Source organism: Ambystoma mexicanum, chromosome 11, assembly GCF_040938575.1.
Source record: "Ambystoma mexicanum isolate Mex_15411 chromosome 11, UKY_AmexF1_1, whole genome shotgun sequence".
In the NCBI taxonomy this organism is placed as follows: Eukaryota; Metazoa; Chordata; class Amphibia; order Caudata; family Ambystomatidae; genus Ambystoma; species Ambystoma mexicanum.
Window position 1 is genome coordinate 1,351,013,087 of NC_090934.1, and position 27,881 is coordinate 1,351,040,967.

The 27,881-nt window shown below is 46.1% G+C and overlaps 1 protein-coding gene across 1 annotated transcript in view; it reads left to right on the plus strand.

The window, feature by feature from the left end:
* Positions 1-27,881, plus strand: part of TEX9 (testis expressed 9) — a 289,980-nt gene that overhangs the window by 66,472 nt on the left and 195,627 nt on the right. Inside the window, exons 4-5 of the mRNA XM_069624890.1 lie at positions 1,881-1,957; positions 27,436-27,478. Coding sequence (XP_069480991.1) covers positions 1,881-1,957; positions 27,436-27,478 — 120 coding nt within the window. The remainder of the gene's footprint in view (positions 1-1,880; positions 1,958-27,435; positions 27,479-27,881) is intronic.

Sequence of the window (27,881 nt, forward strand, 5' to 3'; positions counted from 1 at the left end):
GAAAGAAACTGTGCCACAGGAACAATCAATAGCAGAAGAATACATGAATTAAATCATCCACCAGATTAAACCATTCCCGATTGCCTGGACAACGCTCCAACAGGAATTGGAGGACAACATTGCGATTATCACAGTGCCTTTCGCACAAGGAGAATGAGACATGCAAAGGACATGGTCGAGCATCTGGGACAACCCATCCAGGACGAATTACAGACTTTGTGTTTAGTCCAAGAGGAACTTCCCATCACAGACGACAAGCTTCTTCACAAGGGATGCAAGATTGTAATGCCCAGATCCTTATGCTAGAGGGCCATTGACCTTGCCCACGAAGGCCATCGGGAAACCGTATCCACAAAGAAGCTACTTTGCCAGAAAGTCTGGTTTCCCCCAAATTGACAGCAGAGTTGAAAGCATGCTGCAGAATTGCACCATATATAGGGTGGTGGCTCCTCCACTGAAATCTCACCTATTGTGCTGATCGATGAATACTCAAGATTCCCCAAGGTCCAAATCATACCATCTACAGCTGCTACCACCGTCATCCCAGCCCTAGAACGGATTCTAATGGCTTATGGCATCACAAAGGTGATCAAGTCGGACAATGGGCCACCCTTCACAGGCCGTCACTTTGCCCTTTTTTTTGCAGATTACATGGGGTTCAAACATCGCAAAATGAAACTCCTGTGGCCTCAAGCCAATGGCATGGCCAAGACGTTCATGTCTAGTGTCAAGACAACCCTGCGAATTGCGCAAGCCACAGGAAAACCTTGAGCAAGTGCTATACCAGTTGCTGATGGAATATAGGCATACACCGCATTGCTTCACAGGCGTATGCCCGGCTAATCTCATGTTCGGACGACAAATCGGAACACAGCTCCCATATAATCCTGAAGAGGGAAGAGACCCTCACAAGGCCAATGACCAGGATACGTGATGGGGCTGCCAACAGACCATGAAGGAAGTGGCAGATGCCAGGAGAGGGGCCAGAGAGCTCAGGATGGACATTGGAGATCAGGTCCTGGTGAAGCAAGTGAAACAAAGGAAGACTCCCCATTCGCACCCAAGACCCTCACCATGTCACACTGAAATGGCACCAGGATAACGGCGAGAGATGGGGACGGCTGGACCATCACAAGAAATGAGTCCCACTTCAAGAAAGCAAGGGAGGAGCATCTCATTGGCAGTGACGTGGAAGAGGACACACAGGGAGAATCAGAGTCCTATCTGGGAATCAGTGAGGCGTCTGAACACTAATGGGATACAAGGGAGGCCTCATGGCATCCCCCACAGAGGACAAGACCAGAGGCCCACAGGCAGGGCGCCCTGTGCGGTCAAGATGAAACCGGTGAGACTAATGGAGGAAATGGAGTGACCCACTCCGTGTTCAAGGTGGGGGGAGATGTCATGGTGATATCGGAGACCTGTTAGTCTAATGTGGGAGGGGTCAACAGGGGTGTGGGGTGGGTGAAGGAAGTGACGGGATTCGAGGGGAAGTTTGTTCAGTTATCAGGAATAAAGAAGAGTGCTGTGTTCGGCTCTTTCTTCATGCAGCCCCGACCCATGATACGGGCGGCAGGCCCGCGCATTCTGCACTTTACAATGATCAATGTCTATTTGAAAAGGGACTTTTTATTCATGCATTATTTTTCTATGCTTGTTTTTATTTAAAGACTATTTTCACCCACGCTACTATAACAGCGAGATATTTTACAAGTGTACTTTATTACATGTATCTTGATTGCATAATAATTCAGTCCAAATGCTCTGTTTTTTGGTGACACGTGAAACACCTAGTCGACCAAAAGCAGCTGAGGCAATGAGCCGTAACCGGCTTTTTAATACATTTTCACTAATCATTATCTGTATTTGTTTATCAAAAGAGGGAGCAGCAGGAAATATTTTCTCGACCACTTTCAACCTGCGTCAACCTGTATGAAAACGAAGATGAACAACTCGGGTAAATGTCTTTTATCCTTCAGTGTGTTGAGTGACCTTGAAGTGCTGAATCATTGTTGTATTCTTGCATGCTTGTTGCAACTAGCATAGAATTTGCATGTGCCATAGTCAATGCTCGCAGGCTTTTAATTTTCTCCATATTGTGGATGCCCTCCGTAAGTGGGGGGGCTTGTTTTGCCTTCCCTTCCACTTCATGCTAGACCAGTCTGTGAATAGTAAGACACGGGAAGCTGTGGATTAAAGGGGAATACAAAGGGGACTGAAGCACCAGGGTGTGCGACCGAGAGTGGCCTCTGTCGTGGTCGATCTGGCTCGGTCCTTGAATGGAGGTGGTGTCAGCGCATTTCTGTTACTCAATCTGTTGGCTGCGTTTGACACCACCGACCATGGGGTCCTGCTGGATCGACTGGCAGAGGCCGGCCTCTCGGGCACCGTCCTGACTTGGTTTTAGTCTTTTCTTACTGACCGCTGTCAACTTTCTTCCACCTTTTCTGTCCTCGGCAACAGTCATCACGTGTGGTGTTCTCCAAGGATCCTCTGTTTCCCTGGTCGTGTTCAACGTATACCTTCAACCTCTGACTAAGATCATCTTCTCTCATGGGTTCTGCTGCTACTCCTATGGCGAAGACAGATTCTGGTCCGGCTTGACTTGTCCATCTCAGAAACAGCAGCTTGACTTTGGACCTGTTTGGAAGCCTTGGGAAACTGGATGAGGGACAACTGGCTCAAGTTGAATGGGGACAAGACTGAGGTGCCGGTGGTGGGTCCTTCTTCTGCTTTGGCTTTTGAACTTTTGACTTCTGGCCTCCTTCTCTTGGCCCCTGTCCGTCTCCTGTCTAAGTTGTCAAGGAACTGGGGGGGTCAATCTTACCACCTCTATCTCCATGGAATCTCAGGTGAGCTCTGTTTGTCAACAGGGCCACTTCCAACTCAAACTTCTGCGTCGGGTGTTGCCTTTTATACCCATTTCTCACCGGCTGCATGTGGTTTCCGCATTGGTGACTTTGGCGATCAACTATTGTAACTCGTTGTTTCTGGCTCAGCGTACTTACTTTATCCAGCATCTCCATATCCTTCAGAACTCGGCAGCACGCCTGGCCACGTCCAACCTCCCATCGTGATCGCATCTATCCCATTCTTGGGGTTCTCCATTGGCTCCCTGTTGCCAAGCGGATTCAGTTCAAAGCCCTTTGTTTAGTTCATCGTGCCTTTTATAACCAGGGTGCTGTATATCTCCAGGTTTAGTGCAGGCCATATATTCCCGCTCGGGCATTGCGCTCGGCTAATGCCTGCCTTATCTCTGTCCCTGCGGTGAAATACTGCCGCATTGGGGAGTAGTTCATTCTCGGTGGCGGCTGCCGTTCTCTGGAACATTCTCCCACCGCCACTTAAGGCCACGGTGCCACATTCTGCTTTCCGTAAACATCTGAAGACCTATCTGTTCTAAAGGTGTATGCAGTAGGTGAAAAAGGGATAACATGCGTTTTATCTAGAATTGAGGACTGGTGGAAGGGTAAGACCTGCAAACCTAGATTAAAAAAGAATGCACAATAGGAATCATCGAGCTGACCCAATGCTTTTTAAAAAACGCTTCTTTGTTTTATGTAGCAAATCATGATGTCTCACCATGACTGCCTCAACATTAACAAAATATGCTGTTGTCCTGAATTCTGATCAAACATGTTAATTTATTGTGTACATTTGGGGCCCTGATAGGGTTTCCACTCTGATCTCACTAAACTGTTTTGAAAATGTTCTGGTGAGGCAGTTAATTGCACCGTGTATCTGTATAACAAATAATGCCACAACAAGCACATATTTAACAAATGTATGAGTGGATCAGAATTTGAAAATGGAGGCTACAGTGGTTTACTGCTGTGATGTATCTATAAACGTTGGCAATGAATTACCAATAGCCCAAATTCATGGTCATTAATCCACTACATACGCATCATGTAGCCTTCTAATCCACAACTCAGCAGTTTTCCAAAGGAATAAGCAATATAATGTAATCCTGGGGCAAGGGAGGAGATGAAATTAGAAGCCAAAAGGTATACACTTATATTATTGGGGGGAAAAATATCATCTGTAGACTCATGATTTTTAGCAGCAATTTCAGCTGCTGGAGACAAGCGAAGGGAAATTGGTAGGTCTACAAAAAAAGTCACCTACAGCCATAATTTGTAGGTTTTGTAATAGTGCTGTGTAACTGTTTGATGAGATCACTGCTGTCATATATGTGAAGAGAATTGCTAATGTTAAATGTAGTCCTAATACGATGCTCTTTCCCCTCAAGTACTGGCGGTTATTGTTCCTTGTACATTTCAATGTACTGTTGGTTTAGGATCATCGTATGGATCAAGATGCTCACCAAATATTTACTTGTGGGGGTACTGATGCATTTGTCTCCTACTCTCCCCCCGCCTTCACACCCTCTGATGTCAGGGCTTGTCCCATTCTTATCTGTCACATCCAGCGCATTCTAAGTAAATACATATAATTTTAAAAATGATCTTTTCTGGCAGACTACAGGCGCCGTGTTCACTTGAACCTTCTATCCATCTTTGTTAGGTTTTGTTTTTCATTCTGCTGTCGTAAGTCATCAGACTCCAGTTTTTACATATTTTATTTACATGCCAACAGGAATAATCCTGGAATATCATGTTATGTTATTTGGCATGTATATAGCGCTCTATATATCATTGGTATGACCTCAAAGCGCTGGTAGGTCGAACGCCCTCTGGGACCGCTGTCGAGGTCAGTTGAGAGAGTAAGGTGTCATAGGGTGCTTGGGTGCACCAGTTATGTGTGCAGCTGATGTGATTGCCTGATGTTAGCTGCATCCCAGCATTAGGTTTGGTGATATTGTTATCGGTTGAATGTCTGCAGTCTGGCGTGTGGACACCAAGACTGGGTTCTGGCTGCGTTAGGCCTAAGTAGGACGCTTATGTGAGCAGCTAGTCCGGTTTGGCATGGGATGTAGCTGCGTTTTATTACAATAATTATGCGATCGTGGGGTAATGTTCATATGTGATCAGCTAGGCCGAAATGGATCGAGGGGTGTAGCTGCACTCTAATTGTGTGTTGGTGTAAAGTAGAGAGAACGCATAGTTATATGGGAGGTGAGTGTTTGGGTCGAGTTATGATCTAAGTAGTTCGCTGTTCCAAATTCAAGCGTGTGTTCGCTTAATCGTGACTTAATAAGAGTATTCAGTGGCGTCATTGCTCGGGATCTCATTGAGCATTTGTCATCGGGTTGCAAGGGCTCAGTCGCCAGAGAGGGTCGTGGTCGGTATTACTATTTGTATTTATTGAATTTATAGAGCGCTTACTCCAAAGTACATTATTACGGAAAGAGCTACATTTTTAGAGTTTTGTGGAAGGTCATATAGTCTTGAGTGAGTCGAATGTGTGGGGGGCTTGAATTCCACAGAGTTGGGGCCAAGGTTGAGAAGGCGGATCCCCCGATCCTGACCGAGTTGGAGGTTGGAATCACTGAAGGGAGGGCAGTGCTTGATCTTAAGGTGCGAGATGAGAGGTAGGGTTTTATCTTTTCCTGGAGGTACAAACCAGATCTACTTTCAAATCTCATCTAAAACACATGATCTAATGTTACATGATCTAATGTTTTTGCATGTCCGATTTTTCTTTTTTATCAGTACTTTCACACACACCTTTTTTCATTCCACATATACAGTGTCAGAAGCATTCAACTCTCGATACTTAAAATCTGGTACTTCTACAAAACAGCCAGTATATGGAGCCAACGGCATATCTCTGTACTAGCCTCCAAAAAACAGAGTACAAAATTTGATGGTGAGATTGAGCCTTAATGATAAGAAAGTATAACTCTTAATACTTGCTTTCAAAGTGTTTCACAGGATTCTAGTGGAGTCCAAGGCATATTGGAGCAGGGGGCTATGATGTCTATAGAGGCTTTCCACAATATGCACCACCATGCACGTAAATCCCAGAAAATTAAGTTGGCAGACAAATGGAGGCAAAACAATGGAAGTGCAAGTACCTAGGCCCTCCCAAGCTCAAGAGCGGAAATAACTATGCATGTTCAAAGACTTTTGAATACCGTCACCAAAAGAATAAATTATCAAATGCAAAATGGGTCACTCCTCTCTCCCGAAACTGTTTGAGGGTCATCTTAGATTGATTTGGGTGTCAGTTAGCGTTCTCATCTGGTCTGCAAAATGTATGTGAATTCTAATTAGTCCATTGCATCCGCGCTCTGACCCCCAGAGTTCAATTTCTGTATGCCTGCTTATTGAATCACCTGCCACATCTAGCATAACCTCTTTGGCAGTGGTGGAGCTTGAGCTCTTATGTACCTTCCCTACCCGTAACTCAACAGCGTGTTCCCTAGATTGACCCACATATGGGAGTCAAGCTGTACACATCTCAGTCGAAGCAACCTGCCTTTCCCTTACCTTTTCCTTTAGCTGATGTCTGATCAGAGGATGTAGAGGAAAGGAGTACACGGAAGGAGCACTTGGTCTCCTTGTTTAACACTAAGGCCTTCATTTTGTTCTGAACCGAAAGATGCCATAGCTTTCCTTCTGTCCCATTCTTTGCAGACTACTCCCTGGGACCCTTTGCCCAGTCCCATCCTCACTTTTGGCTGGCGCTTGTCTGAATTGCACAATGGGTTTGGGCTACCAGGGCTTGGACTGTGGTGCTGATATCCTCTTGCATTTTCACTCTTTCCGATGGGTGAGACTTGAATTGCTCCATGGAGCTGAGCACTCCTCATTCAGTGCAGACTAGGTGAGAGAGGTCTTGCAATACACCATCCCTCTGGAGGTTTGGTGTTGCAAGCTTTCCAGCAGGAGAGTGAAACAGCTGCCAATGTTTTGTCTCGTGGAATTGCTGTCGCAGACGGATCAATTGTGTGTGTACGACGTGGATTCAGCTTATCGATGATTCTGTTTCTAAAATTAGGCAGTGAATCTCCAGTACCTACATCATATGATTGCTGAAGACCTTCACTGTGATGGATGGTGAGGGAGGGCTGTTCCACACCTACCTGTTCACCCTGAATGATCACTTCTAAGTCATTAGTAGGCATTTTGATTGGTTGAATCTTAGGAGTTTAAGTATTTTATGACGGGAGATCACACCATATTAAATGCTGTAGTTGCAGAACAATGCTTAACTGCAGCTTACCACAATTGCATAATTGCAGGCACGGCCATAGTAGACCTTCTTAGTATTGAGGTTAGGCATGCATGTATTCTTTAAACAAGGCAAATGACAATTGTACACTAAATATAATGCATGGAGTTGAATGTTCTTCCCAGACCCTAGCACTGTCCTCAGCATTGCAGTGGATCAAGAAATGTCAGCTGAAACTGTGTACATTTGGACGGCCAACTGACCTTATTGAAGAGAACCGGTGCTGCACTAGCAATGACTCTGGAGGTACTATTGTGTTGCAGATGCTGGCCAACTGCAGCCATTTTGTTAGTTTCATGTTGCCACCAGTGTGACCAAGACAGGATTCGGTCATGGCATGCGGTACCCTCGGCATGTTTTGTATCGACCCCTACCAGCCCACCTCGCTTTTCTCTGGTTTAGTTTTCATAGGTATATATTTATCCAGTCTGTAGGTATTATTCAGTTGCACTGCCTGGAGCTGGAGGTTTATTTAAAAAAATGTATATTTATTTATTTTTGCCATGCTTCTAAAAATGTACACTGTTTGACGAAAAGCGACAAACGTTTGCCAACAAAATGCATCCATCTCAGAATCTTTTTTTGGAAAGTTTTGTACATTGTCAATCTGGGTAGGTCGGTAAAGTGTGTGGCATCAAAGCACATGGCTCTATTTTCTTCCCTCTTCTACAACATAAACCACCGGATCCATTTTCACCATACTTGCTCAAGCAGTTGGTATCTAGTGTGACTTGCAATCCTTTGTTGGTCTGCTCATAGTCGACGGAGCATCTGTATTTTTTTTTATCTTATTTATTTTGTTTTTGATGTTTGTTTTTTTTGTTTTGTAACAATGCACCCAAAAGTAGTAAAGCGTCGGTTACCAATATCACGGCTCATGGACCCTATTTGCAGACCGATATTATCGCTTGTGTGGACCAGATTGGCTATATCAAACTTGCTGGGCTCTGCAAGGGACAATACGATCGGCCAGTCCAGGGTGTACTTGTTCTCTGTGTGTGAAAGACGTTATATGGCTGTGACTTGTGCTGTATGTTTTTCATGTGTAAAGCTCTCCCTGTTTCTGGTTTCTCTACCCAGTCAGTGTCCATGTGAACATTGCACTTTCTTTTTTTAAACTGGTGTTTTATTGCATTTTAATGCAAAAAACGAACCAAACACAAGTTCTCACTCAGATGAACACCACCCCCATCCCACATACCCATAGTCCTTACAGCCGCAGAGAGAGACAATGAAATGGGAAAGAAAGAGCAGAAAGATGAAAAGTATGCAATTCAGGGGCCCAGCAAGAGGATCGACAATTGGATACCAGACACACACCACTACGGAGCGATGGCAAATAAGCAACATATGGGCCCGGGATGTCTTTTGGCCCCATGGTCGGATGCGCATAAATTCCACAGTCTGTTTCTGTTTTGAGGGAGAGCGGCACCTACACAACACCATGGCCACTCTTCTCTTGGCCAGCAACAATAAAAGACCCAATAACTTCCTGCACAATGCGCCATCACACACAAACAATAACCAAACACTAGCTCTTGAGGAAGACACTCCACGGAAAACCGAAGGACTAACTGAAAGATAGTCACGGTAGGATGAAACTAACAACTGAATACACATGCTAACCAAGACGGAAGCACTAGGATGCCTCATCAACAGCACGTTGACCCTGAACCTTTCCAAGTTCCAACAGACCACTGTCACAATAGATAATTGGAGAATAAGTAGTACCAACCTCAGTTCCATACCCGAAGGAAAGGTTGAAACATACCTATCACTCCATACAAATACGCACTAGGATACAGCTGGATCCGTGCCGCACCATCGCACAACATAGCGAGACGGCCTATAAGGAATCGGCAACAACCCCACCCACAGGGATACAGCTCAAACTAAACCAGAAGTATCAGAATCAGGATACAGACCCCACTACCCCAACCTTCAAATCTATGCATACTCGACTCACATAAAACTCACACAACCATTTCTCTCACAGCAATCCACACTGCATCAACAACACATAAACGGCACCTATAGCAACCAAGGTCTCGCCCGATCCGATACTTGCACCAAAGCCCAGCACTCGGTGTATACCGAGCTGAAGCCGCCAACAGCACACCACCTCTCCTACTCCCGCTCCACCCGATTAACCCTACCCGCCCTCCTTGTTTACAGATCCGACAGAGCACCTGAGGACCGATTCCCTTGGTGATGTGGGCTATATAAGTACCTATAACACAACATTACACATGCTTAGGCAGACTTAGCATCTATCCCAGAAACGCCACAATCGGAGATCGTTCCACCCGTTCTCCCACAATACCTTCAATCAGTTCGAACACTTGCTCCCAGAAAGCCTGTATTTGAGAACAATCCCAAGCAAGGTGTAGGAGAGATTCCATGGCAGCACTGCATCTTCGGCACGACTCCGAAGCCTTGGGGGAAAAATCTGGGTATGTCTTTCTGGGTCAACTAAAACTAGTGCAAAAATGTAAACTGTATTAACTTAAATTTGCTGTTGATTGCTACCTTACGGGTTTGCAGACATCAGTGTCTCCCAAGTTTCATCCGACAATGGGGCACCCAAAGCACCCTTCCACTGAGTCCAAGAGTTCCCTGCTTATCCTGTGCCCTTGTCAATTATAGCAGCGTACAACCTAGAAACAATACTGGAATTTTTACCCTGAGCTAATTAACCTGTGCCGTAACGATGCTACCTTAGGTTCCTGGGGGGAAGTCTGCAAATCTATCCTTTTAATCTGCCACGCAGTTTAAAATACATAAAACAATCCAACGCCGACACGTCCCCCTTGGCCTTAAAGTTCTCCAGCATGAGAAACTGCCCATTAGGGAAAATATCCTGCCAGCATATGAGGCCCAACCTGTCCATACAGTGAACAAAGACCTTCTCCCCAGTGAGTGGGATCCCTGGGAAATTTTTAATTGGGAGAAGTGGGGGAAAAGAGTAACCCGTTGCGAGCTACCCCTTTTTCCTCCAGGCGCTACAGGTGAGCTCGACCATGTTCTGTGGTTTGAATATTTGCTGCGCAGAGATGAGAATGACTGCCCTCAGGAGCGAATGGGCGACTAGCGCCCTCTATTTGAACGTGTGCTCTGTCCAGGACCAATTCGTACCAATACGGCAGAAAGGATGCTTGTGCTGACATCCAATAAGCTTCCAAATTGGAAAGGGCGAGGCCTCCCCTCTCCAAAGGGGCCACCAGTTTATCCCAATGCAGTCGAGCTTCCCTTTCCAAATGAAGTTTGTATTCATGGATTTCAACGATTTTAAAGAATTTAGCCGGGATACATGAAGAATGCATAAAGAAATGTGGGTAGTATTACCATCTCAATTATCGATATATGCTCATATAAAGACAACGGAAGGTTCATCCACCTCTGTAGCAGTGCCTCCTTGTGCAGCAATATTTCCCCATAGTTTTTTTTTTAGTTTTTTTTTTAGAAAAAGCACTTCAGGTGACCTAGCCACCATAGCCCAAGGTATCGAGTAGTTTCAGCATGCCATTGGAAATTAAATTTTTCCTGGAACCTCTCTGTCCCGCTCGTCAAGGGGGAAAAGCGCAGATTTCAAAGAATTGACATGAAGCCCAGGGAAGTGGCTGAAAACCAGAATTTCCCTAAGACCGGTGCTAGATTTACCTCTGGGTCAATGAGAAAAAGGATTAAATCATCAGCATAAAGGGAGATGACCAACTTATGCATGAATAGTCTCAACCCCTTGTCTATATGCCTGGAGCGGACCATCTCTGCTAAGGGCTCTACCACGGTTGCGAATATCAGGGGGGATAACGGGCATCCCTGTCGTGTACCCCTCTCCATTTTAATAGGGCCAGACAGTCTTCCATTCACCTGGAGGCAAGCTACAGGACACTCGTACAGTAAAGGCACCATTCTTAGAAAATCATCTGCCATGCGCCTCAAAACAGTTTAAAGGAATGACCACTCAATGGAGTCGAACGACGCAACCACTAGTGTACACTGGTCGACGATCGACAAGAGACCAAAAATTCTGCGAAGCCCGTATGACATGGACCTTCTTGGAATTAACACAGCCTGATAGGATAGCACGCATTTGGACATAATCGGGGGAGCCTATTAGCCAACACCCTAGCTAGGATTTTATTGTCCAAGTTTATCAAAGAGATTAGCCACAGTCTCTCTCATTGCTCCGGGCAGAGCCCAGTCTTGTATAGCCTGCTGATACACGTGTAGCAGGTGGGAAACCAAGAGATCCTTGTAAGCTTTATAAAAATCGTCAGAGAGCCCGTCTGGCCCAGCAGCCATCCCTGCGGGAATATCCTTTATCACTGCTAGCCCCTCTTGCTCCATTAACCGCCTGCCGCCCAGCCACTCCCTTTCCTCCTGCGCTGCCCAGTACAGACTCACATGCTCCAAGTACTCATCAATCTCTTCTCTATCCACCCCAACCCTAGAGGAGTACAGGGATTTATAGAAGTCAACAAACGCCCCCATTATCCCTTCATCCGACTGCAGGATCTCACCCGCCTGGTTCTCAACCGCAGCTATGTGTGACTTGAAGGGTAATCAGCCGTCTCCTTAGCAATGCATAACCCCCTAATAACGCATTTAAAGGCTTCCCAAAGGGTGGAATAGGATGTTACAGAGCCCTCGTTTTTCCTGAAAATAATGGGGCATGCCTTCCTGTATCTCTTCCCTAAATACCGGATCTCACAGACTCTTGTTCTTAAAGAGCCAGCTCCTGCCCCCCTGCCACTTCCCAAGGATTAAGAGGTCCACCATGACCGAGCGTGGTTCGACAAAGTATGTTTCAAAATCTTGCATTTTACCCAGCTCGAGTAGTGCGCAGACATCAAAATGAAGTCCAACCTTGATGCTGTCCCGTGCACTGATGACCTGAATGTGCACCCCCTTTCCACATCGTGACGCTCCCTCCATATATCAACCAGCCCCATATTTGCACATATATGGTGTAATTTCTGGGTAGAACTGGCCACCCCCTGCTGCCACCTCCTGACCGGTCTAGTGTATCTGTCACAACTGGGTCAAAGTTTCCAGCCCAACAAACCGCACCCCCCACCCCCAATCACCCTCAGAGGCTCCTGAGCTGTAATTCAATGAATTCAAGGGTATCCAGCGAGTCCGTGTTGGGACCATGATAGTTCACAAAGGTGAAGCTCTGCCCATGTATCTGACCTGTGAGGATCAGGGCTTAATCCTCACTACTGAAGGCAAGCCCCTGCAGGCTCCCACCAGAAAAAATACAACCCGCTAGGGAAAAAGGCCCAAGGCACTGCTTGCAAGGATAACCAATTTTTATTCCTACAAAAAGGAAGCGCATCAGCAAATAACTCTGCTGCCACCAAATGTTCTGCCAAATTAGGGGTGTGCAGTAAGCTGAAAGGGCGCCTGGTGTCATCTATGTCGTCAATACATACAGTGAAAACCCGTGAGGTTGGTTGGCAAGACCCTGTACATGGGTGGCCCACTCCATAGGGGATTCTGGGCTATTGGTCCCAGCCTTCTTGTCCGTCTTCATCCACGAGGGTGCTGCTGGGCTCGTCATCTGCAGTAGAACAGGGCCTAATAAGCAATTAATTATTCTGAAAACGATGCTACCCTATCACTGTAACAGTGCACCTGGCAGACAGATATGGGCCCAGGCGGAGAGCCCCGGCCATACTAACACTCCTACTTCACTCATTCCCAGATGCGCCAGCAACTTACCCAGGTCTTCCAGCCTCGTTTTAGGCTATAATTTCATCCCTGCCCGGCACCTCGCAGCACAAATCACGTGACCCAAATGTGAAGGTGCGATAGCCTTGCTTTCTGATCTTTTTGATCGATCGGGGCTCGATCTTTATGGTTGGTGGTCTGGGTCTGGCTGGCACCATGGTATGTGGGGGTCTTGGGATCAAAGCATAGGAGGGCCGCAGCTCCGATGCAGGAGATGTTGAGACTGAGGGCCCATGCTCTCTGTATCAAGGTGCGGTAACTGCAAAGAGGCGCTTTGTCCGCTTCTCGTGGTCTTGCCGAGCACATTCTTCCCGGGGCACGAAAGCCTAAAGCCTCTGAGACAATTAAAGGCTTGTAACTCCCAGAAGCACACACGTGGTGTGGGTTATGTCTGTGCTAATAATGCAAGCCTAGCACTAATAAATGTGGTGCTATGGCTGTGCTTGGGCCTACGTTCCAAAATGGCTGTCCATAACTAAAATGGTGTTTACACTTGCATCTACTGCGTGCACCACCCTCCCTTCCTGCTCTATCGAATGGGGCGGCCTATTGTTTGGTTCTTATTCGGGAATCACCTAGTGGGGTGGGAAGACCCTCTCTCCTTCCCAACACTACCTTCACACATTGGAATCCCAGTGTATTCCTAATGAGGATGACCATGCCTCAAGAGTACCTAGAGAATGATGAAAAGTACCTATGGCAACCCCAAGATTTAGCAAACGCAGTCTCCCCTGATTGCGATAGATGCCTCTCTTGGAGTAAGGCAATGTCCACTCGTTGTCTCTACATGTAAAGTAGGACCTTTCTCGCTTTCCAGGGGCAATTCGGACCATGAACGTTCCACGTCATGCAAGTAACTGATGCCATTACCCCTGTAGTGTGTGATTGACACCCCGATTAATGTGCCTGAAGTTTAATGCAACCAATTCTCCTCACCGGCCACCACCCCTGACCATCGTAGACCCTCTCCCACCTGAGCCCCCCCCCCCCCCTCCTCGTATGGCCACCTTGAGACCAATATAGGACTGAGGATCATGTGTTGTCTGTGTATTTCCTATCATCTAACCGATACCCATGCATAGCAACCATTGAAACTCCCAACTACCGGGCCGGCACCTCACCCAGCACCCAGTGTGTCAAAAGAAACTCTCCTATCCACCTGCACCGACTACCCCAACTTGCCGTTATTGACCCCGCCCCCCCCCCCCCCCACCCACCTCCCACTATAGAACACTTAGCTGACGCATGGGAGCCTCTTGATGCTTAGCCATCCCAACTTGCCACAGCTACCGTGAAAGACTCTGATAGCCGATTACCCCTCAGGACCATCTCGTAGAACAATAGACTGAGAAGTCACTGCTGAACTGTAGTGTCACTACGGGGCTCTGGGTGACGCCCTCCCTGACCATTCTTTCCTCCTACTGATCCGGATCCATTTTTGTGGATGTCAAGGAAGTCACTCGCCTCCTCTGGGGTCTGAAAGAGCAGGTCTTTGCGATTATGTTCAACCCGCTGATGCTCTGGGAATAACATGGCACATTTAAAAACTTTGAGTCTTTTCTTTACTTCTAGGAAATGTTTCTGTGATGCCTGTACCTTATTTGAGAAATCAGGGGGGGGATGGGGGGTGGGGGGTGATGGGGGGAAGCCAGATCGGCAGGCCCGGCTGCAGGAATATTCATCTGGGTTGGCTAGGTTTGTGAAAAAGGGTGCCCAAATTCCATTGGGCTTGGGTCTGGAGCACCCTAAAGAAAGTGTTGGCATCAATCCAGATCCGTGATCAGCAAAAATCTCTTCCCATGTATGCAAAAATCAGAAGCAAGGAAAATAGTGTTGCAAAATCAATCTACCTCTCTTCCCTTCCGATCTGCTCTTCCCTTGCTTTTATGTCCTATCATCCTCCACCACCAGTTACCTTCCTTCAACTCTCCTAATCACCATTCCCATTTACCTCTACTCCGACCAGCCCCCAGCATGGCTTTCTTAGCCTGGCTGGGGAACATTGATGGTGATGCGTCCTCCACCTCCTCTGAGGATTTCCTGGACACTGTGGCTACTCTCAAGAGGCCCCAGAGGAGGTGCTTGTGGTCCCTCCATCTTATGTGAAAGATAGATGCCGCCCCAGAATACTGAAGTAAGGAATAGGATATTTTGTATCTTAGAAAATGACATTGCATTTTTGCAGCACATTTTAATTGAGTTGAGGGTGTGAGGGAGTGCTAGCATGTAGAAGAGAGTACTAGGGCTGGGAGTGCTGCATGAGGAGGCAGACTGCAGATAGATGGGTTTCCAGCCTCCTGGTATCACTCCTGGTGGGGTGTGGCAGGGAGGAGAGGGCCTTGCTCCCATTCAATGCCCCTGTGCATTGTTTGGTACATACTGGTTAGTGTGTGTGTGTGTGTGTGTGTGTGTGTGTGTGTGTGTTTGTAATGGCTTATAATGCAAAATTAATCACTTCTAGGGGCTCCTCCATTTTAGCAAGCAGGAAAAAGTGAAATTAAATGAATTGTACAGGATCACACACTTTGAAGTGGGAAAGCCAGAATTTGAGTCTAGCCTGAAATTTAGATACTTGACATGCATCTTACAAGCTCAACTTGGTACAAATATGTGTTGAAGTTTGGTTTTGAATACCTACAATAGCTAATTTTATACAGATTACTTTAAAAATGCACAAGTCAAATGATAAATCAACCTGACAATGTATTCATCATTGTAGAAAAGTGTTGCTGAATAGAGTAAGAGGGACATTTTGTTTTGAATACTAAATTGCATAGGAAGGGACCACTCCTGTTTGCACTTTTTGCAAAAGGGGCAATTCATTAATTTTCGCTCTTTACTTTTCCAGTACATGTCTGGGGAAGTGTAAATCACTTCCACAATTAACGAATGTGGGAACCAGCTACAATGGATTCCTTTGGAATCTGCCTGCTTTTACCAGGTGTAAATGTCAGACGGATCCCAGAGAAATCCGTTGGTTTTCTGACAGCATAAAAATACATGCTGGTAGAAAACCAATCTGATTTGGCAGGGGGACCTCTGGTCTCCAACCTCACTTGCTAAATCCTGCAGTGGAGATAAATGCATTTACCCCCCCTAGGATTGTAGCTTTGTTTTCCCCACCCTGAATAGTCCGGCATAGACATTAATGAGAATTTACAAAAAATCTCATACACACACAAAGTGAAATGAAATGCATGACATGATCAGTGTTTCACACCGCTTGTTCTGTTGCCTAATCACCCAACAATCACACTTAGCTTGTTAAAACCATATATAATTTAAAGAAAAAAGTGCCACAGCATTCATTGGTCACTACCTGTTACCTTTTCTCATCTCTAATTACGTTCTGTTAATCACTTCCTGTTGTAAATATGTTGCCTCTGAGACACGTTAGAAAGATACAACCTCTGTGGGAGGGCCTGTGCAGCCCTGGCTGTTTGTATTTTGGGACATGGGCATTTGTCCAAGGACCAAATGTTAGATCCACCTCTGATTGCACTCTTTTTATGAAATATTTAAATACTGCTTCTTAGTTTTAAAAGATGTACCCCTTTTATACTGTGCACGCAACATGATAGGAAACACTCTTTTCTCGTGTTATTTTAAAGGTGCTCTTTAAGGGATTCTGGCACTGCCTAAACACCCAGCACACAGGATTTACATTATACTTTCCAAACAAGTCCCACAATGCACATGATGTATTCTGTTGGAATGCAAACTAACTCAAACAGTATGAACTTATCAAGTCGGTACTTAGTTTGAATCAGGAAATGTTATGGCAGAGTAGCCTAGGCTTCCACAAAGACAAAGATACATTCTATTTAGGTTGGAGCCCCACCTATAAGTATGCATGAGAAGATCTGAAACTGGTCCATACTTGCCATCCTAACATTATCATTTTCAGGTAGGGCCTTGTTGGACCAACTCAGTGAGATGCAGCTTGATTACCTAGGCGTAGCAAGCAAGGCACTCGCATCTGGGCATCTACATGTTCACTGTAGGGTATTTTGTGGAGATTTGGGGCCTGACGGTATTTTCTTACCGCCGAAAAATAACTTAGCAACAATCACTCCTTGTATTCAGATTGGGCCATGTACAACAATAATACAGTGGACATGCATTATTTCAGCACCCCGACATGCGTATTTGGTATGCGTGGTTGGTGGTATTTTGGTGAGCATAATTCCGTTGTTTTATTTGTGGCCCCAATATCCAGAATCCCTTATTTTTGCTTAGATTTTTCGTGTAATCACTAGAGAGACCTCAGGCTTGCATTTCTGGAACACCACATTTTCATTTTTAGTGTGCCACCATGGGCAATTTCTCTCTGTCTTATCTACGGCAGCGAGCTATCATGTGGTATTTTCACTATCTTATATACGGTAGTGAACTATGTCCCGGGCCTCCCTTTTTGTCGACTCATAGACCTCCCACAAACTACAACACACACAGTTAGTTATAACTGCTCATACTAAATTACATTGTGCACACGGCTGCAACCAAATTTGATGTTTAGCTACCTTGAAAATGACAATTGCACTGTCTAAACATCTCCCCACATCATCAGCACTGCTTTGGTAAATATAAAACACACCACCCGTCTGCTTTCAAATATTTTTGTGTATTATAAAAGTTGCATTTAAACACGATCTCACTCTTTACAGAAATAAATAAAATAGCACAGTAACAGCATTGTCTGTGATACACTGAAAAGAGAGTGGCGGAGACGAGAACTCAATTTGCAACATTAACATGTGATTAAAGCACAGGAATCTCCTTTCCTACACTGACTGAATATTCTCGTACACACTCAGCCCCCACACTTCTGTAATTACCTTATCTGTTCAGCCTGAGTTTTCTTCAGCTGTTCTCTTTCTGAATGTGGCTCCCTTGAAGATTAACCCCGGTGAAAACAAGCGTCTTTCGTTCTCAAACCGGGGTTATTGCCTGGAACTCTCAGCTTTTTCAGCAGAAATGCTCCAACCAGGAAAACAGGTCCTTCTCCCAGCTCTCCAAATCCAGACTGTCTTCCCCCTCTCTTCAAACTCCCCCCAGCAAAAACTCTCATCACTGCCTCTAGCATGATACTTGCTATGACGCTGCTCCAATCAGAAATTAATCATGCCACATCCTCCCTCTCTACACAATGGCTCCTTTTTACAGTAACCATTTGTAACCAACTGATTTCCTGTACCTTCGAGTCCTTGGCTTCCTGAGTTATGTGGACAGAGCAGCAGAGAAAAAGAAAAAAATGAATGTGCGTTTAAAAGTTCACTTTCAGAGTAGGCCTATTTCTGCAGTGGAGACACATTTTTATTAGTGGGTTATGTTAAATGCAGTTTTATTAGTCAGGTTAGTTATTAATAATGTTAGTTATTAATTTTCAAATGTGTCTCTTGCACCATAGGCATTTCAGGTGAAAAATAGTGTGCATTTTTGAATGTGCACGTGTGCTTTTAACTGCAAAAATAGATTTGCATCTTATATGTTAAAATCGTTTTTGACTGAATAGCCTGGCTTTACTTATATGTCATGTTAATCTGGTAACGCATATAGCAATGCACCGCACCCATGTGGTGGTGCTGCATAAAAAAATTGCTACCTGTGCAGTAGTGCTGTACTCTGTGCTGTAACACGCCAAATATCCTTACAGATTTACCCCTTTTATACTGTGCACGCAACATGATAGGAAACACTCTTTTCTCGTGTTATTTTAAAGGTGCTCTTTAAGGGGTTCTGGCACTGCCTAAACACCCAGCACACAGGATTTACATTATACTTTCCAAACAAGTCCCACAATGCACATGATGTATTCTGTTGGAATGCAAACTAACTCAAACAGTATGAACTTATCAAGTCGGTACTTAGTTTGAATCAGGAAATGTTATGGCAGAGTAGCCTAGGCTTCCACAAAGACAAAGATACATTCTATTTAGGTTGGAGCCCCACCTATAAGTATGCATGAGAAGATCTGAAACTGGTCCATACTTGCCATCCTAACATTATCATTTTCAGGTAGGGCCTTGTTGGACCAACTCAGTGAGGTGCAGCTTGATTACCTAGGCGTAGCAAGCAAGGCACTCGCATCTGGGCATGTACATGTTTACTTTGGGAGACAAACTGAAACAAACATGCATTGACAAAGCCAACAGCTTGGGCTTTTGATTAGGCATAGCTATGCATTTGCCATGCACTGCCATACGGGTAACACCTGGCCATAAATTGGGAACAGCTGGAAAATGGTGCGATTACCTGGGCATATGATGGCATTGCCTGGCAAATGTCTTTTACCTATAGACAAGCAAAAACTGTTGACTTTGCGATTGCTTGTTTAAGACAGTACTTCAGACAGAGGCATTGACAGAGATATTGCTTATAAAATCAACTGACTGAAGACACACATTAAGAGTTTTTTTTATCATACTAGGAGCACATTTACAGTGGCAATTAAGTAATTTAAGAATGCTCAGATATAACACTGGCAGGCCCTACATAGCAACACGTTTGATGTTACTTTGTGATAGAGCTGGCTCCAATAGGTCCAGAAAGGTTACGTTTTGGTGGTGAGAGGCCGGTAGTTGGTGGTAATGCCATGGGCTCTAACGTAGCCATGGCTAGTCATTGGGTGGGTAAATGACCAAATACACCCATAGGATGCATGTTTCTCCTCACATTTTATCTCCATCCTATCTGTGTTCCACTGCATGACTTCTGTCGTGAACCTAATAGGAAAAAGTCTTAAGCAATTATAACCACTGGCATTGCACGGGCCACCCTTCTTTACCATTGTTTGCAAATCAGCCTTGGTGCATTCACCATTGCGAGAAGCCATTCCCAAAATGCTGGACCACAAGGCCTAAAAATGCATGTGGTTGCTGTATTCCAGTGCAGAGGGGTCATGGCCTAGCAATTGAGATTGGACTGTACCTTTTTGGTGGCAGCACCAAGAGTCATTTGCTAATGGCTTGTCCCCTTGTGTAATGGTACAGACACACTACAGAATTATGGCGTGAAATTTTGCGCAGAGCAACAGTAGTGGTAATGTTTAATTCAAAGCCTTGCATCTATCACTATTTATTTTACTACACTCCAGAATTAAATTTGTGTTTCTATCAACCTTATCTTTTTACTTATACTCAAGTAGTTAATGCAGCAGAATAAATCCTTTGAATGTAATTTGTAAGGTCCCCCAGTCAGATGATGCACCTTCTTCAGAAATCTGTGTTCAAGCAACATCATCTGTCATGTATTGTTGATATATGTGAGGGGAGGATAGCTCTGTGACAACTTGCAGGTCTTGGAAGCAAGACCACGCTGAGCAAACGCAGGTTCAAAACCTGGACCCGTGCTTGAAAGAAAAGGAAAAAAACGAGCATGTTATAAATTAAACTAGCGCCTAGATACCTACAGGTTATGTGCCCTGTAAATAAATGCAAAATAAAATAAATAGTTAACCATTTTATTAAGCATGATGTGAAAAAATGCTATATTCGCACAAAAGATAAACATTCTTTAAATTACAGAAAGCAAAACTGTGATTTTAGGTTTGAGAAAATAGTTGTAGGCAGCCAGCTTGAACAAGTGTGCTGCCTCACTTATAGGTGTGAATGTCCCTCCATCTCCCTGGTAATTTCATGTCTGTGGGGCATACATTTCTATTTCTGTATATTTCAAGAGCGCCAAAGCCCATAGGCATCCAGGCGCTACATCATTGTCTAGGGCATGAAAACAAATCCTGGCGGACCTCATGCAGTTCAGCCTCAGAATGATATCTCTGAGGTTGCTGCTGCATGTGTAGAGTGAAATCCACCCCACACCATATTCCCTCAGGTCCCACTGGCATGGCCTACTTTCTAGGGGGGGGCAGAGGGTGGCCTTGGGGGAGGGTGGGGAGTTCCTGCCCTCCCTGCTAGAGCCGGGCCTGCATATCGGATCCCCATGGTAGTCAAGGGAGCACAGTTACTCTCGATCGCTGCAATGTTTGGTCCATGTCACAGTATTTGGGGATCCTGGCACCGAGGGACGCCTTCCCAGAATGAGATGAGCCCTCTCGAACACAAAGGCCGATGAAAGTCCAGACTCTCCAAGCGCTGCCCTTAGCAGTGCCTCCACCATTTGTTCCATGGGTGCTCTATCGGCCACCTCTGGGACCCTGATTTTCCTAGTTTCGACAAGACTGATTCCAGATTATCCTGCTTTTTCTGTGATTTTATTTAATGCCCACCTTCCGCAGCTGCACCACCTCTGCACCATGTTGCTGAGGACTCGTCTACCGTTGATAAACGCTGCTCCGCCTCATCCAACCTGTCACCGTGCCTATTGAGGCAGACCTGCATATGGTCAACCTGGCTTACAGGTGAGCATGTCTGTCTTGTTGTCCAGAGAGGAGATGCCACTCTGCAACTGGGTAAAAATACATTTAATGTCTCTGAGAGTGTCTGGCGCAGGCTCCGCCATTTGTTCAGAAGCCTCCTGTGCTCCCTGAGTTGCTGTCCTTGACTGTGACGCGGCGCCGTATGGCAGCTCGGATTGTGTTTTGGCATGCTTCCCCATTTTGGCTTGGCAGCTTGCAATCCCGAATCACACCAGGACTGTACCGGGAACGTGAGATACATAGCAAACTCTGTGCAGTGTTCGGTACTCCTATGCACTCTGGGAACACCCGTTGACCCCCCCAATCCAAGGTCTAACTCCTCTGCAGTGGTGGTCTTTCCGTATCAATAGCTCCACTTTAGGCTACATGACACGGTGCCCTAGCTCTGGATCCAATAATGTTGTGGCATATTGCGCTGATCCGCCAGTGCAGTCACTGCGGGATGGTCTCCCCCACAGCATTTGACTTTTTTTGCTTTTTCCCATGGCCAGACCCATTGTCTTTTCACACTTTTTGCAAGCCATCTACCCTCCCCTCCTCCGCAGGATACCAGGTTGGTGTGGGTACCAGTGTGAAGCTTCCAGCACTCTGCAATTGTTCATTTGAGGCACACCGTCGCACTGCCCGCCACAATTAGCCACCACGCCGATGGTAAGAGCTTATATAGCGCCGTGATCCAGTGCTACAAGAGTTGTATATATGCGCTTGCTGCTTCTCCCAGGTGCACTCCACCGCACCGGGGACATACACCAGAGTCTTCAACCAGCACATCTGCAGCTCCTCACTCCGCAGGATAACGTCGGCAGTAACTCCCCCGTCTCACACGGCTGGTGCGCTCACCTCCAACTCTGCGCCCTACTGCAGTAACTCGACAGCGAGTGCAATGCAGCCCCTGCTGCAGCACTTGGAAATTCAAGAGCCAACACCACAGAGAATGAGCACCGTAGTGCCCGTTCCGGCAGCCCCGCTCTGCCTCACTCTGTGCCGAGGCCCAGGAGTCTGCCTTCCAGCTTCTCCGCCGCCTGCTGTAGGTATCGCGGCATGCTCCCCTCCAGGGGTTCTTCACCGCAGCGCCCGTGCCAGTGCCTCTCCAGCTGCACATACTGTTGGGGGATCACTGGGGGAAGGAAGCCCCAGACTCTGCCTCCACTCGCTTACAGCGGTGGGGCTCACACTCGCCAGCACCGATGGGTTCCACGCCATGTCAATCCTGCGCGGACCAGAACCCAGGCCCAGCTCTTTCTGCATCTGCAGGCCCCTGCAGCGCCACATGCCAAACACCAGCAACAGGGCCTGCACGATCACAAGACAGCCCGGTATCCATTGGCATGCTCCTCCAAAATTTGTGCCCAATGATTTTTGATACTGATCGGCATCAGAATATCAGCATTTTTAAACGGATATACAGCAGGTATGTAGGAGCTCACATAAGAGCGGCCATCTTGGCGCTACTCCCGAGCGCCGCCCACCCTCTCTGAACATTGCACTGTGAATACCTGTGCTGTCCACGTTCCTCTTTATGAAGAAACCAGGTGTTACCTCTTCTAATACTGTACCTTTTCAAGTGAGTCTGGGAAACCTGCATGCATGATGCATGTGCAATACGCTTAGGTGTGAATGCCTAGTTTGCATTGTTGTTGCTTGTGTTGTTTGTTTTGTTGGGGAAGAAGCGTGCACTGCTGCAATTGCCAGTGTCATACCTGTTCAGTGTGCCTTTCAGGTTTCATGCTTTTATCTTTCTGTATTTTCTTTCACATTTTATGCTTCTCGCCTGAGGATTTTCTTTGTTTTTCATTTCCTTACAACTTTGCCTTCGAGGATAGGGTGCGTACTTGTGGGTGGCTATTTATTTTGGGGTATGAATAGGGGTTGATTTATAGCTGCAGCAGCTCCGCACACCCATCATGGCCTTGTCCCCTCCATTTTAAGATGTTTTTGAATGGCTGATATATAGCTGGCAAGTGTCATTCACACAAGGTCTGGGACTTTTGTGAAAATGGCTGTGCATATGTGGAAATGGCAGTCTCCCCGTGTGGACCCTGACAGCCGTCAGGTGTTCCAGATATGTCACTGGTTTACTGTGGGCTTTCTGTATTTTTCATTTCATTAATGTATTGCGTGACTTTTCAATTTCCCAAATGTACTTTTCATCTTACACTGTATGTGACTGTATATTGTGTGGTGGTGGCACTCCAGCCATGCTCCTGCCCAGACAAAGGGATTCCATTCTCTCCTAAACCCAGCCATTACCCCCCAGGCCTCCTGTCCTCCAGCCAGGGTAATCTGTAGGACAGGGCTGGCCCTTTCGTCTCTCCATGAGAACGTACTCCCCTCCCCAGTAATGACAATCTAACAATCGTTATATGTGTTTGCCCATGTGCCCTGTGATTTCCCTGCCCCATTATCACCAAGCCTCCTTGGACCCTGGAAACAGCTGTGTGTATTGTGGGGGGGAGTGTGGGTGGATGGTCTCTGTAGGTGGAACCGATGGCTGTGGAGAGAAGACCAGTCCCTGCCTATGTTTGCCCACTTGTGATGTCCCTCACCCTTTGTGTCACCGAGCCTCCCTGAGCCCTGGCAACAGCCAGAAAACAATTCCACCTGTTGTGGCCATGTAGGGTGGCTGTGGGCGGGCTCTGGAGTGGTGGATCGACAGCCTTATTAGTGAGTGGAAGAGAACCTGGTCTCTTTGTGGGTTGCCTGCAGTGATGTGCTGAACGTGTGGTTGGGGGCAGAGAAGCCAAGGAGGCCCTTTTAGCAGGTCCCCTTTGTCGCCTTTCACCCTCTGCCCGTTTTCCCTCCTTGCTCCTCTTCCTCCCCCAACCTGCTCTGTTTTCCACCAGTCGGCCTCCTGGCCGCCTCTTCCCCCTGCTCTTCTTTCTCTTTCTCTTTCCCCTCTCCTACTCCCTCCCCACCAGTTATCTTTTCCTACTTCCTCCACATGCTCTCTCATTGCTCCCCAGTTGCCTGGTATTTCTCTCGTCCTCTCTTCTCCTGCCCAGCAGCCTCCCCAGTCGACTTTTCCCTCTCGAACCCTTCCCTTGGTGTCCCCCCCCCCCACCCTCTTCTGCATATCCTCCTCCAGTCTGTGGCCCATTGTTAGGCAGAATCCTGTGAGGTTCCCTTAGGGAACACTGCAAAAAGATTAAGACTACAGGAGTAAGCAGTAGACCCAATTGGTAGCAGCCTGTACCACCCAGATTTACCTGGTAGCTGTGGCTGAGCAGTCAGACTTCTCTCAAGTAGAGTAGGGCAGTATATAGAGTATACACAATAGGGCTAAAAACACAGTAGAGCAAACAAACACTGACCAGAGCTTTGTGTAAAAAGTATATAGTTATTTATTTAAAACACACTTTAGGCAATATACTAGCACTCTAAATCAAAAGCAAGTTAAAACACAGCCAAGTAAAGTATACACACCTCCCTTGATAACTATTAGACAAGTCAGAGGTAAACGCCATGATTTGTTAAAACAGATGTGAGCGCGTAACCTAGATGGCACTCCAATAGTTAAGTTAAAGGGAGAGAAAAAGACAGAGCATAGAAATAAAACAGGTCCCAACACTTATTCTCAGCAAGAGAATAAAGGCAGTATACACTGTAGAGCCAAAGTTCATAGGCCAGGCCCACTTTAAATGGAGCAAAGCGAAATGTGCCCAGGATCACATGGTTTAAAATGCACTAAAAGTCTTTGCAGAATGTTCAAAAGAGGTTGGGGTGATTCAAGAAGGTAAAGTTGGAAGGTCTGGGGCCAACCCAGTTGGAAAGCCAAGGATTTAAGGGCCACCTTGGGCAAACCGAAGAAAGGGAGGCCAGGCAGGACACAGTATCTTAAAGAGAGAGGAAGCTCCACCGGTGGCAGTTGTTCCTGGCAGTGGTTGCAGTTCGTTGTTTCGACCAGGGGAAGAGAGGATCTCGTCAAGGAGGAAACGTGGAGTCGATGCACTGCACATGGATGAAACCAGCCGCAGAGTTCGTTGGTAAAAGGTGCGTTCCTTTTATTCGCGGTCAAAGTGGTGAAGCTTGGTTAGCCGACCGCCAGGGTGCTTGGCACGGGCGCTTCGACCAAGAGACTTCTTTGGAAGGCGAAAGGGGCGAACTGGTTGGTCCCACCAGCTCAGAGGAAGAAGACTCGTCCAGCAGAAGATCTTCTCTTGTCGTTGAGAACGTGGTGAGTTTGTTGCAGCAGGGCTTCACCAGTGGTGTTGTCGTTGCAGATGGCTCAGCTTCTTCCCTCTTCGGATTCTTGGGTCCTGTGGCGACTTCTGAAGTTCCAGTTCAAAAGGCCCTGCTTTTATGCAGAAAACCCCCATTCAACAGCCTAGCTGTCACTCAAACATGCTAAGTGGTGAGCCGGGCGGCTCACCACTGGGCCAATCAGAATAGAGTGCGACCTGAGTTGCTAAGTCAATGCAGTCCAGGGTGCCAATTCCCCTCCCCACCCATCCTGTGGAACCCAGACAGAGTGGCACCATTTGGAGGGATTCTGTGGAGAAGCCCGCCAAAAAGTAGAACAAAGGGCTCAACCTTGGTCAGAGTTACAGAGACTGACACGAACATCATTTTAGAAAAAAGTTCTGGCAAAAAGACCCAACCGTTGGTTTAATATTAAATAAATAAACCAGCAGTATCTTTAACATTGCACCAAAAAGTGGTGCGTTTAAAATCAATGGGAAAATACAATAGGAAATATTCCGGTGGAATATTTTGCGTGGTAACCACTGCCACCAGCCAGAAACTCGACAAGGGGGGGGACTGATCAGTGCCCCCTTGAAAACAGACCCAGGGGCAATATAATTAACCCCTTCCAGTACTTCCACAATATGATGGTTTGTACTGGTTCTGTTCACAATTTTGGACTAGTAAAGTCAATGGTGACTTTACATGCCCTGGGAGACAGTAGTCAGTCCCAGGGTATGGAGTCTATGTTTGGGGGTCACTATGACAGCCCTGTGTTACTGCACTGAAGGTGCTGTGTAACACACATGAAAAACAGATGATACCCTATGGAGTAAAAGACCCCATAGCCCATAAGCACGTACAAAGTCAGACATACCTAAAAAAACAAACCCCAAATATCCAGCAAAGCTGCTGGGGGACTCGCTAGGTTTGGGAAATTAGCCTTATAAGAGAATTCTCCCTAACACCCATTAACGTGGGCGTGTCTAGCCTGTATGCCTGTCCTCTGTGCTATGCCTCATGCCCGCAACAGTGTTCCTAATGTACTCTGTCGGCTATACATTTGCTTCTATGCCAGTAATAAATGTGTCACCTGATCAACGACTTTGGTGCAGTCATTTGGTGTGCACACCCTTTGATGTAGCCTGCCTGTTATTGTCAGAGAGGGGGTGGCCCGCCTGTTCTTGCCAGAGGAGGGACCGAGTCCACATGCACACACAATGCACCCTCACTGGGTCTGTTCATTCTGGCATACAACTGTGGCTATGCCTGCGTTCTCCCACACAGCCTTTCCTAATTTGGCCTGCCTCCTAAGTCTACACATACATCATGCAGACATGCATCCCACCTGCTCAGAAGTGCAAATGTGTAGTTTAGACTCCGTACCAGTTTTCTACTTAGTCTCTGCTTTGAAGTTAAACAAGCAATGCTACTGTGTAGCTTGGTGTTGGGCCATTTCAGAAATAAATCAACTATATGAGAAGTTCTGGTATTTGGCCATTAAAATCACAACGCTGTGTTCAGATGTACCACGCATTCCAGTAAACCTGCAACAGCTCTTCTGAGCAGGGCTCGTAGCTTTTCACACTTTCCACCAAGTGCATTGTAGCTGGACAGGGAGGCAGAAAGGGCTTTGAGAGGGTATGAGCCTTCAACTCTTCTCCATTATGCTGTGACTACCAACCCATACCAGTATCCTCTTCATGCGACTTCTTACAAAGCTATACCCAGAATACATATTCATACACAACATATGCAAGGTTTTCACTGTAAAATAAAAAAAAAGCTGGACCTGCTGCCTTTGCCAATACATGTTTTTCTATCTTGCCTTTTCCCTCATGTTATGCTTTCTGGTATTATTTGTATTTTAAATTGTTTTGCCATAGCTCTATTTTCGTCCCCCCACCCTCCGTTTTCAATGGGGATGCAAAACACCAAAATTGTAATTTAAATTATGTTCACAAATTCAAACCGCTTCAGTTTTACTTTTTATCCCACAGATCGATCTTTTCTCCTGATGTACCAACACTATCACATGCAAAGGTATTTTTTTGTGCATTCATAAGAATATTTTTTGTAATTTGCTTGACCACGTTGTTGAAACAATTAAATGCTGGTACAATTCCAAATTTCATCTACTAAACCTAACAAGCATCTAGTCATTAGCATGTTGCATCAGATTAAAAAAGAAATCCACATTGTTCTCCAAAACAGTTTGTTATCCAAATAGCAGGGCATTTGCTTAAAAACCTCCGATTCTAGTGACTGGTTAATTTATTAAGTATGGATAATATTTTCATGAGTATTGCTTTTAGATCTTATTGCTTCAAAAAGAATGGTGTGTCAAGTTCATAGCTGTCGCCAGTTTAAAGAATTGTCTATAAATGAATATCTATATTCTATGTGGGGACAAATGGTGAGATTGTTCTCTGCTGTTTATGTCCTC